Consider the following 12,750-nt stretch of genomic DNA (forward strand, 5'->3'; position numbering starts at 1 on the left):
ACTGTACTACTGTAATACTGCACTGTACTGCTGTAATACTGCACTGCACTATTGTAATACTGCACTGTACTGCTGTAATACTGCACTGTACTACTGTAATACTGCACTGTACTACTGTAATACTACACTGTACTACTGTAAAACTACACTGTACTGCTGTAATACTACACTGTACTACTGTAATACTACACTGTACTACTGTAATACTACACTGTACAGCTATAATACTACACTGTACCACTGTAATACTGCACTGTACTACTGTAATACTACACTGTACTACTGTAATACTACACTGTACAGCTATAACACTACACTGTACCACTGTAATACTACACTGTACTACTGTAATACTACACTGTACTGCTGTAATACTGCACTGTACTGCTGTAATACTACACTGTACTACTGTAATACTACACTGTACTGCTGTAAAACTACACTGTACTACTGTAATACTACACTCTACAGCTTTAATACTACACTGTACCACTGTAATACTGCACTGCACTACTGTAATACTACACTGTATTGCTGTAATACTGCACTGCACTGCTGTAATACTACACTGTACTACTGTAATACTACACTGTACTGCTGTAATACTGCACGTTACTACTGTAATACTGCACTGCACTGCTGTAATACTACACTGTTAACTGTAATACTACACTGTACTGCTGTAATACTACACTGTACTGCTATATTACTACACTGTACTGCTGTAATACTACACTTTACTGCTATACTACTACACAGTACCGCTGTAATACTACACTGTACTACTGTAATACTACACTGTACTGCTGTAATACTGAACGTTACTACTGTAATACTGCACTACTGTAATACTACACTGTACAACGGTAATACTGCACTGTACTACTGTAATACTACACAGTACCGCTGTAATACTACACTGTACTACTGTAATACTACAATGTACTGCTGTAATACTGCACTGTACTACTGTAATACTGCACTGTACTGCTGTAATACTACACTGTACAACTGTAATACTGCACTGTACTGCTGTAAAACTACAATGTACTGCTGTAATACTACACTGTACTACTGTAATACTACACTCTACAGCTTTAATACTACACTGTACCACTGTAATACTGCACTGCACTACTGTAATACTACACTGTATTGCTGTAATACTGCACTGCACTGCTGTAATACTACACTGTACTACTGTAATACTACACTGTACTGCTGTAATACTGCACGTTACTACTGTAATACTGCACTGCACTGCTGTAATACTACACTGTTAACTGTAATACTACACTGTACTGCTGTAATACTACACTGTACTGCTATATTACTACACTGTACTGCTGTAATACTACACTTTACTGCTATACTACTACACTGTACTGCTGTAATACTACACTGTACTGCTATAATACTACACTGTACTGCTGTAATACTGCACTGTAATACTGCACTGTACTGCTGTAATACAACACTGTACTGCTGTAATACTACACTGTACAACTGTAATACTGCACTGTACAACTGCAATACTGCACTGTACTGCTGTAATACTACACTGTACTGCTGTAATACTGAACGTTACTACTGTAATACTGCACTGCACTACTGTAATACTACACTGTACAACGGTAATACTGCACTGTACTACTGTAATACTACACAGTACCGCTGTAATACTACACTGTACTACTGTAATACTACACTGTACTGCTGTAATACTGAACGTTACTACTGTAATACTGCACTACTGTAATACTACACTGTACAACGGTAATACTGCACTGTACTACTGTAATACTACACAGTACCGCTGTAATACTACACTGTACTACTGTAATACTACAATGTACTGCTGTAATACTGCACTGTACTACTGTAATACTGCACTGTACTGCTGTAATACTACACTGTACAACTGTAATACTGCACTGTACTGCTGTAATTCTGCACTGTACTGTTGTAATACTGCACTGTACTTCTGTAAAACTACACTGTTCTACTGTAATACTGCACTGCACTACAGTAATACTACACAGTACTGCTGTAATACTGCACTGTACTGCTGTAATACTGCACTGCACTACTGTAATACTATACTGTACTGCTGTAATACTACACTGCACTACTGTAATACTGCACTGTACTGCATTTATATTGCACTGTACAACTGTAATGCTGCACTGTACTGCTGTAATCCTGCACTGTACAACTGTAATACTGCACTGCACTATTGTAATACTGCACTGTACTGCTGTAATACTGCACTGTACTACTGTAAAATTGCACTGTACTGCTGTAATACTACACTGTACTACTGTAATACTACACTGTACAGCTATAATACTACACTGTACCACTGTAATACTGCACTGTACTGCTGTAATACTGCACTGTACTGCTGTAAAACTACACTGTACTGCTGTAATACTACACTTTACTACTGTAATACTACACTGTACTACTGTAATACTACACTGTACCACTGTAATACTGCACTGTACTACTGTAATACTACACTGTACTGCTGTAAAACTACACTGTACAGCTATAATACTACACTGTACCACTGTAATACTGCACTGCACTGCTGTAATACTACACTGTACCACTGTAATACTACACTGTACTACTGTAATACTACACTGTACCACTGTAATACTGCACTGCACTACTGTAATACTACACTGTACTACTGTAATACTACACTGTACCACTGTAATACTGCACTGCACTACTGTAATACTACACTGTACTGCTGTAATACTGCACTGCACTGCTGTAATACTACACTGTACTACTGTAATACTACACTGTACTGCTGTAATGTAGTACAATAAACTACAATAATATCTTTATTGTCACAGACTCTGCGCTCTCGGCTCGGCGCTCGTCTCTCCGCCCTCATCCTTGCCCCGCCCCTTCCCCAAGATGTCACAGAGGGTTCTGCGGCAGGCCCCGCCCCCTCTGCGCAGCTCCAAATGGCCCAGAGCCCCCTCTTCCTACTGGACCTGGTGCAGGGGCGGGGCCGCATGTGGAGGCGGGGCCGCAAGTGGGCGGTGGGCGGAGGAAGAGGATGTTTCGGGATGAAGATGGACCGAATCGGCTCCATTAGCGGTTTGGGCTGTTAACACCGTTAGGAGCCGACAGGAGCCGACAGGAGCCGACAGGAGCCGACAGGAGCCACAGACAGGAGCCCTGTCTGTGGCTCTGACCCTGCGCGACACGTCCGCGCTGTGAGGACTGAACCCGACGAGTTATGTTTGTAACAATAATAATGACGACACTGCAGATGTGGAGCAGAGGTCACACAGAGGTCACACAGAGGTCACACAGAGGTCACACAGAGGTCACACAGAGGTCACACAGAGGTCACACAGAGGTCACACTTCAGAACAATTTATCTGAGCGAGTCACAAAAATACGTTTAGTAATTCCAGTGTGTGTTTGTGAGAGGCGTGGCTAAAGCTAGCGTGAACAGGAACAGTTTTGACCTCTGACCTCTGACCTCTGCCCGGTCATCACATCTGTTCATGTTTGTGACTTGGTCTGAATCAGATCAGAAAAATAAACTTTTATAAAACTGGCTTTGTGTTTTTCCTGCTCAAACACGACACGAGGGGAAAGTACACAGCCCTGTGGAGCTCCTGAGCCGGCCTCTTTTGAACCAGAACCAGAACCAGAACCAGAACCAGAACCAGAACCAGAACCAGACCCAGAACCAGACCCAGAACCAGAACCAGAACCAGACCCAGAACCAGAACCAGAACCAGACCCAGACCCAGAACCAGACCCAGACCCAGAACCAGACCCAGAACCAGAACCAGACCCAGAACCAGACCCAGAACCAGAACCAGACCCAGAACCAGACCCAGAACCAGAACCAGACCCAGACCCAGAACCAGACCCAGAACCAGAACCAGAACCAGACCCAGAACCAGAACCAGAACCAGAACTAGACCCAGAACCAGAACCAGACCCAGAACCAGATCCAGAACCAGACCCAGAACCAGAACTAGAACCAGACCCAGAACCAGACCCAGAACCAGACCCAGAACCAGAACCAGACCCAGAACCAGAACCAGAACCAGACCCAGAACCAACCAGACCTAGAACCAGAACCAGAGCCAGAACCAGACCCAGAACCAGAACCAGACCCAGACCCAGAACCGGGACCAGAACCAGAACCAGGCCCAGAACCAACCAGACCTAGAACCAGAACCAGAGCCAGAACCAGAGCCAGAACCAGAACCAGAACCAGAACCAGAACCAGAACCAGACCCAGACCCAGAACTGGCTGGACTTTGACAGATCTCAATGGCGCCCTCTGGTGTTCGTCTGTGACAATGCTCTGCTCTTTGTTCACTTTGCTCTTGCTACATTCATTGTTTGCTTTTGTCTCATTGGGTTAGGGTCATGGATGGTTAGGGTCATGGAGGGTTAAGGTCATGGATGGTTAGGGTCATGGATGGTTAGGGTCATGGATGGTTAGGGTCATGGAGGGTTAGGGTCATGGAGGGTTAAGGTCATGGATGGTTAGGGTCATGGAGGGTTAGGGTCATGGATGGTTAGGGTCATGGAGGGTTAGGGTCATGGAGGGTTAAGGTCATGGATGGTTAGGGTCATGGATGGTTAGGGTCATGGAGGGTTAGGGTCATGGAGGGTTAAGGTCATGGATGGTTAGGGTCATGGATGGTTAGGGTCATGGAGGGTTAGGGTCATGGATGGTTAGGGTCATGGATGGTTAGAGTCATGGAGGGTTAGGGTCATGGAGGGTTAGGGTCATGGATGGTTAGGGTCATGGAGGGTTAGGGTCATGGATGGTTAGGGTCATGGAGGGTTAGGGTCATGGAGGGTTAGGGTCATGGATGGTTAGGGTCATGGAGGGTTAGGGTCATGGAGGGTTAGGGTCATGGATGGTTAGGGTCATGGATGGTTAGGGTCATGGATGGTTAGGGTCATGGAGGGTTAGGGTCATGGAGGGTTAAGGTCATGGATGGTTAGGGTCATGGATGGTTAGGGTCATGGATGGTTAGGGTCATGGATGGTTAGGGTCATGGAGGGTTAGGGTCATGGATGGTTAGGGTCATGGATGGTTAGGGTCATGGATGGTTAGGGTCATGGAGGGTTAGGGTCATGGATGGTTAGGGTCATGGAGGGTTAGGGTCATGGATGGTTAGGGTCATGGAGGGTTAGGGTCATGGAGGGTTAGGGTCATGGATGGTTAGGGTCATGGAGGGTTAGGGTCATGGATGGTTAGGGTCATGGAGGGTTAGGGTCATGGATGGTTAGGGTCATGGAGGGTTAGGGTTAGTTCCAGTTCCGTCTCTGTCCGCACGCGGCGCGTGTTTGCTTCTGTTGCACCAAAATATGATTTAAAATTTCATGAAAAGAGTTAGAAAACATATACAGGGTTTAACGGCGCTGAGCTGCAGTTACTCTGCCTGACCACTGAGTGTCGCTGCTCGGTGTCTTTCTGCCTCAATAAAAAGAGGAAACAGACTGGCTCGTTTCAAAATAAAATCTAACTTAATATATTTATTTGTAAAACATAATTTTAGACTAATGCTTGAAGTGAAAACAGGATGGACATAAAATAGTCTTTCTTCTGACGTGTTTCTGTTGTCACAGCGTCACGTGTTCTGAAAACATAGACTTAAACTCGTGTTCAGACTTTTATCTGGGAGTTTTACTCCGGAAGTGGCGCTGGGGACGTAGCTTCATCTCAGGCCCAAAACAATGAAGCTTTAACTCTGCGAACAAACACGGAACATTCTCACGTTATTCTCACGTTATTCTCACGTTATTCTCACGTTATTCTCGCGATATTCATTGTTACTCCGATCAGAACCCGCGGAACGGGACGGAGAAGAGTCCCGCTGTGTGCCCGTGTTTAGGAGCGTTTCCACAGCGTTTTCACCCTCCTCTGGCTGCTCCTCCTGTGGGTGCTCCTCCTCTGGCTGCTCCTCCTGTGGCTGCTCCTCCTCTGGCTGCTCCTCCTCTGGCTGCTCCTCCTGTGGGTGCTCCTCCTGTGGGTGCTCCTGTGGCTCCTCCTGTGGGTGCTCCTCCTGTGGGTGCTCCTGTGGCTCCTCCTGTGGGTGCTCCTCCTGTGGGTGCTCCTGTGGCTCCTCCTGTGGGTGCTCCTCCTGTGGGTGCTCCTGTGGCTCCTCCTGTGGGTGCTCCTCCTGTGGGTGCTCCTGTGGCTCCTCCTGTGGGTGCTCCTCCTGTGGGTGCTCGTCGTGTTTGAAATGGACTCTTCGGGCGGAGGAGCGGGGAACGGCTGGAAATCACCGTAGCTCACGGTGCTGTTCTCCAACATGCTGCAGCAGTGACCCGGGTCAGGAGGCCGTAGCCCGGGTCAGGAGGCCGGGTCAGGAGCCCGGGTCAGGAGGCCGTAGCCCGGGTCAGGAGGCCGGGTCAGGAGCCCGGGTCAGGAGGCCGTAGCCCGGGTCAGGTGGCCGTAGCCCGGGTCAGGTGGCCGTAGCCCGGGTCAGGTGGCCGTAGGACAGTGGCCATGGCCCCGGGCTCTCTGGTGGCCGCCTGCCGCAGCCTGGCGCTCTGGACGTGGCTTCTGTCCTTCTGCTTCGTGCACTTGTTGTGTCTGGACTTCACGGTGGCCGAGCGGGAGGAGTGGTACACGGCCTTCGTGAACATCACGTACACTGACCCGCTCACGTCGGACTGGCGCACGGAGAAGACGGAGTGCGGACGCTACGGAGAGCACTCGCTCAAACGGGACGCCAGAGGAGTGTTGGTGCTGCCCGGGTCCACACAGCCGGAGCGCCTGGGCTGTGACCCCGGGGCCAGGTTTGGGGCGCTGCCGCCCGCGGGGCCATGGATCGCCCTCATCGCACGAGGAAACTGCACCTACCGGGACAAGATCCGACACGCAGCGGCGCAGAACGCCACCGCCGTGGTCATTTACAACGTGGGGGCCGCCAACGCCAACGACACCATCACCATGCCCCACCCAGGTACTAAACCAGGACTAAACCAGGACTAAACCAGGAATAAACCAGGACTAAACCAGGACTAAACCAGGACTAAACCGGGACTAAACCGGGACTAAACCAGGACTAAACCAGGACTAAACCAGGACTAAACCGGGACTAAACCGGGACTAAACCGGGACTAAACCGGGTCTGGTTTCTCTCTCTGGAGGCACTGGTGAGGTGGTGGCCATCATGATCCCGGAGCCCAAAGGTCGGGAGCTGGTGGCTCTTCTGGAGAGGAACGTGTCTGTTTCCATGGTGATCTCCATCGGGACCAGGAACCTGCAGAAGTACGTGAGCCGCACCTCGGTGGTCTTCGTTTCCATCTCCTTCATCGTCCTCATGATCATCTCGCTCGCCTGGCTCGTCTTCTACTACATCCAACGCTTCCGCTACGCCAACGCCCGCGACCGCAACCAGGTAACCATAGCAACCAGGAAACCATAGCAACCAGGAAACCATAGTAACCAGGTAACCATAGCAACCAGGAAACCATAGCAACCAGGAAACCATAGTAACCAGGAAACCATAGCAACCAGGAAACCATAGCAACCAGGTAACCATAGCAACCAGGTAACCATAGCAACCAGGAAACCATAGTAACCAGGTAACCATAGCAACCAGGAAACCATAGCAACCAGGAAACCATAGCAACCAGGTAACCATAGCAACCAGGTAACCATAGCAACCAGGTACCATAGTAACCAGGTAACCATAGCAACCAGGTAACCATAGCAACCAGGAAACCATAGTAACCAGGTAACCATAGTAACCAGGAAACCTGGAGGTTATATTCAGCCTGTGTGTGTGTTTTGTGCTCTGCAGCGCCGCCTGGAGGTTATATTCAGTGTGTTTTGTGCTCTGCAGCGCCGCCTGGAGGTTATATTCAGTGTGTTTTGTGCTCTACAGCGCCGCCTGGAGGTTATATTCAGTGTGTTTTGTGCTCTACAGCGCCGCCTGGGGGTTATATTCAGTGTGTTTTGTGCTCTACAGCGCCGCCTGGAGGTTATATTCAGTGTGTTTTGTGCTCTGCAGCGCCGCCTGGAGGTTATATTCTGTGTGTATTGTGCTCTACAGCGCCGCCTGGAGGTTATATTCAGTGTGTTTTGTGCTCTGCAGCGCCGCCTGGAGGTTATATTCAGTGTGTTTTGTGCTCTGCAGCGCCGCCTGGAGGTTATATTCTGTGTGTATTGTGCTCTACAGCGCCGCCTGGAGGTTATATTCAGTGTGTTTTGTGCTCTGCAGCGCCGCCTGGAGGTTATATTCAGTGTGTTTTGTGCTCTGCAGCGCCGCCTGGAGGTTATATTCAGTGTGTTTTGTGCTCTACAGCGCCGCCTGGAGGTTATATTCAGTGTGTTTTGTGCTCTGCAGCGCCGCCTGGAGGTTATATTCAGTGTGTATTGTGCTCTACAGCGCCGCCTGGAGGTTATATTCAGTGTGTTTTGTGCTCTACAGCGCCGCCTGGAGGTTATATTCAGTGTGTTTTGTGCTCTACAGCGCCGCCTGGAGGTTATATTCAGTGTGTTTTGTGCTCTACAGCGCCGCCTGGGGGACGCAGCGAAGAAGGCCATCTCGAAGCTGCAGCTCAGGACCATCAGAAAAGGCGACGAGGAAACGGAGAGCGACTTCGATAACTGCGCCGTCTGTATCGAGGGCTACAAGGCCAATGACGTGGTCCGCATTCTGCCCTGCAGGTGGCGCTCTCACTCTGATCACATCCTGCTAAACAAATGATGAAAGTCACATTTTAGCAAAATAATTTAAAAACACATGTTGAGTGAATATTCTTTGTAAAATGATCAGAAATGAACGTCTGTGATTGTTACAAAGGTTAAACTGAATCATTTAATATGAATACACTTTATTACAAACATTTAAACTGACTAACTGTGTGTGTGTGTGTGTGTGTGTGTGTGTGTGTGTGTGTGTGTGTGTGTGTGTGTGTGTGTGTGTGTCACAGACACTTGTTTCATAAAGCTTGTGTAGATCCTTGGTTGTTGGATCACAGAACTTGCCCCATGTGCAAAATGAACATCCTCAAAGCTCTGGGCATCGCAGTGAGTATCTGACCCCACACTGACCCCACCCTGACCATCACTGACCCCACACTGACCCCACTCTGAGCATCACTGACCCATCACTGACCCCACACTGACCCCACACTGACCCCACCCTGAGCCATCACTGACCCCACATTGACCCCATCACTGACCCCACACTGACCCCACCCTGAGCCATCACTGACCCCACATTGACCCCATCACTGACCCCACACTGACCCCACCCTGACCATCACTGACCCCACACTGACCCATCACTGACCCCACACTGACCCCACACTGACCCATCACTGACCCCACACTGACCCCACACTGACCCCACACTGACCCCACCCTGAGCCATCACTGACCCCACACTGACCCCACACTGACCCCACACTGACCCCACCCTGAGCCATCACTGACCCCACATTGACCCCACACTGACCCATCACTGACCATCACTGACCATCACTGACCCCGCACTGACCCCACACTGACCATCACTGACCCCATCCTGAGCCATCACTGACCCCACACTGACCCGACACTGACCCCACACTGACCCAACACTGACCCATCACTGACCCCACACTGACCCGACACTGACCCCACACTGACCCATCACTGACCCCACACTGACCCCACACTGACCATCACTGACCCCACACTGACCATCACTGACCCCACACTGACCCCACACTGACCATCACTGACCCCACACTGACCCCACACTGACCATCACTGACCCCACATTGACCCCACACTGACCCATCACTGACCATCACTGACCCCACACTGACCCCACACTGACCATCACTGACCCCACACTGACCCCACACTGACCCGACACTGACCCCACACTGACCCGACACTGACCCCACACTGACCCCACACTGACCCAACACTGACCCATCACTGACCCCACACTGACCCGACACTGACCCGACACTGACCCCACACTGACCCATCACTGACCCCGCACTGACCCGACACTGACCCGACACTGACCCCACACTGACCCATCACTGACCCCGCACTGACCCCGCACTGACCCATCACTGACCCATCACTGACCCCACACTGACCCCACACTGACCCATCACTGACCCCGCACTGACCCGACACTGACCCGACACTGACCCCGCACTGACCCATCACTGACCCATCACTGACCCCGCACTGACCCGACACTGACCCGACACTGACCCCGCACTGACCCATCACTGACCCCGCACTGACCCGACACTGACCCGACACTGACCCCACACTGACCCATCACTGACCCCACACTGACCCCACACTGACCATCACTGACCCCACACTGACCCCACACTTGGGCCCAGTGGTCAGTGGTGGGTCACTGGACTAATGCTGTGTTTGACCGGTCACAGTTGAACGCTGATTGCCTGGACGACCTGCCTTTGGATTACGAGCTTGCTCTTGGCGGTGGCGTTGGGGGCGTGGCTGGAGTGGGCGGGGATCTGGCGTTGGAGGCCATGGTGTCGGGCGGGTCGAGCGACGGGACGGTGAGCGAGGACGGCTCGTCTTTGACCCTTGACCCCGGCGTGAGGCGCCTGGAGCTGCCTCAGGATTATCAGGAGCCCGACAGTGACCTCAGGGGCCTCAGGGGCCTCAGGGACAGTCCTGTGACGGTCACCACGGATACGCACACAGGTAACCAGCAGCACTCGGGCCTGTCCCAGCGCCGTGTCTTCATCTGTGTGTGTCCTTCAGAGCTGCAGCCGTCGGTCAGCAGCTCATCCATGGCGTCGCTGGTCATCGCCGTGGAAACAGGTCTGTCAGATGAGGAGGTCGCCATGGAGACGAGCCAGCACCTGGACAAGTCCTGAACCTGGCGTCGCATCAAGACCGAGAACTGGGACTAAACCAGGACTGAACATTCGGTCTCCTTCTTCAGCTTCCTGTCAGCTGACCTTTGACCGCGGCGCTCCTAAAGCGCTCCTGGACGCTCCTGGACGCTTACAGACGCTCCTGGACGCTCCTGGACGCTTACAGACGCTCCTGGACGCTCCTGGACGCTTACAGACGTTCCTGGACGCTCCTGGACGCTTACAGACGCTCCTGGACGCTCCTGGACGCTCCTGGACGCTTACAGACGCTCCTGGACGCTCCTGGACGCTCCTGGACGCTTACAGACGCTCCTGGACGCTCCTGGACGCTTACAGACGCTCCTGGACGCTCCTGGACGCTTACAGACGTTCCTGGATGCTCCTGGACATTCCATTCGACTTCGGTAACTGCGCCGTCTGTATCGAGGGGTACAAGGCCAATGACGTGGTCTGCATTCCCATTCTGGACGCCTCCTGGACGCTCCTGGACACTCGCATACGCTCCTGGACGCTCATATACACTCCTGGACGCTCATATACACTCCTGGACGCTCCTGGACGCTCACATACGCTCCTGGACGCTCACATACGCTCCTGGACGCTCACATACGCTCCTGGACGCTCATATACACTCCTGGACGCTCATATACACTCCTGGACGCTCCTGGACGCTCACATACGCTCCTGGACGCTCACATACGCTCCTGGACGCTCATATACGCTCCTGGACGCTCCTGGACGCTCACATACGCTCCTGGACGCTCATATACGCTCCTGGACGCTCCTGGACGCTCATATACACTCCTGGACGCTCATATACACTCCTGGACGCTCCTGGACGCTCACATACGCTCCTGGACGCTCACATACGCTCCTGGACGCTCATATACGCTCCTGGACGCTCCTGGACGCTCACATACGCTCCTGGACGCTCATATACGCTCCTGGACGCTCCTGGACGCTCATATACACTCCTGGACGCTCATATACACTCCTGGACGCTCCTGGACGCTCACATACGCTCCTGGACGCTCACATACGCTCCTGGACGCTCACATACGCTCCTGGACGCTCACATACGCTCCTGGACGCTCATATACGCTCCTGGACGCTCACATACGCTCCTGGACGCTCACATACGCTCCTGGACGCTCACATACGCTCCTGGACGCTCACATACGCTCCTGGACGCTCATATACGCTCCTGGACGCTCCTGGACGCTCACATACGCTCCTGGACGCTCACATACGCTCCTGGACGCTCACATACGCTCCTGGACGCTCACATACGCTCCTGGACGCTCACATACGCTCCTGGACGCTCATATACGCTCCTGGACGCTCACATACGCTCCTGGACGCTCATATACACTCCTGGACGCTCACATACGCTCCTGGACGCTCACATACGCTCCTGGTGTAAAGACGCTGCCTGTGGACACACGTTTCTCAGTTTGTTGTGATGAAACGCAGCAGATCGACTTCTTCTCATTGTGAAACAGATGAAGTTACTAACTGTCCTTTTCCGCTGTATCTACCTGCGTTGCAACAACGAAATTTCCCCATGTGTGGACAATAAAGGAATATCTTATCTTAAGTTCCTAAAGTCCTGGTTCAGGAGGGTTCAGAAGGTTCAGGAGGTTCAGGGGGTTCAGGAGGTTTCAGGGGGTTCAGGAGGTTTCAGGGGGTTCAGGAGCTTCAAGGGGTTCAGGGGGTTCAAGAGGTTCAGGGGGGTTCAGGAGGGTTCAGGAGGTTCAGGAGGGTTCATGAGGTTCAGGGGGTTCAGGAGGTTCAGGGGGTTCAGGAGGTTCAGGAGGTTCAGGAGGGTTCAGGGGGTTCAGGAGGGTTCAGGGGGTTCAGGAG

General features: G+C 51.6%; 1 protein-coding gene across 1 annotated transcript; it reads left to right on the forward strand.

The window, feature by feature from the left end:
• The first annotated feature begins 6,492 nt into the window (after positions 1–6,492).
• Positions 6,493–10,911, forward strand: LOC140371981 (RING finger protein 150-like). The gene is made up of 6 exons (XM_072459218.1): positions 6,493–6,977; positions 7,165–7,415; positions 8,535–8,689; positions 8,956–9,052; positions 10,429–10,711; positions 10,772–10,911. The coding sequence occupies exons 1-6, from the start codon at positions 6,518–6,520 to the stop codon at positions 10,885–10,887; spliced, it is 1,362 nt and encodes a 453-aa protein (XP_072315319.1). The 5' UTR covers positions 6,493–6,517; the 3' UTR covers positions 10,888–10,911.
• Positions 10,912–12,750: the final 1,839 nt, after the last annotated feature.

This window comes from Eucyclogobius newberryi, unplaced genomic scaffold (assembly GCF_026437365.1).
Source record: "Eucyclogobius newberryi isolate DKJ021-1_F unplaced genomic scaffold, fEucNew1.0.hap1 SCAF_22, whole genome shotgun sequence".
In the NCBI taxonomy this organism is placed as follows: Eukaryota; Metazoa; Chordata; class Actinopteri; order Gobiiformes; family Gobiidae; genus Eucyclogobius; species Eucyclogobius newberryi.

Coding starts and splice junctions, on each gene's coding strand:
- LOC140371981 (XM_072459218.1), top strand. CDS start 6,518: ATGGCCCCGGGCTCTCTGGTGGCCGCCTGCCGCAGCCTGGCGCTCTGG. Junction 8,690..8,955: donor GTCCGCATTCTGCCCTGCAG/GTGGCGCTCTCA, acceptor TGTGTGTCACAG/ACACTTGTTTCATAAAGCTT. Junction 10,712..10,771: donor CACCACGGATACGCACACAG/GTAACCAGCAGC, acceptor TGTGTCCTTCAG/AGCTGCAGCCGTCGGTCAGC.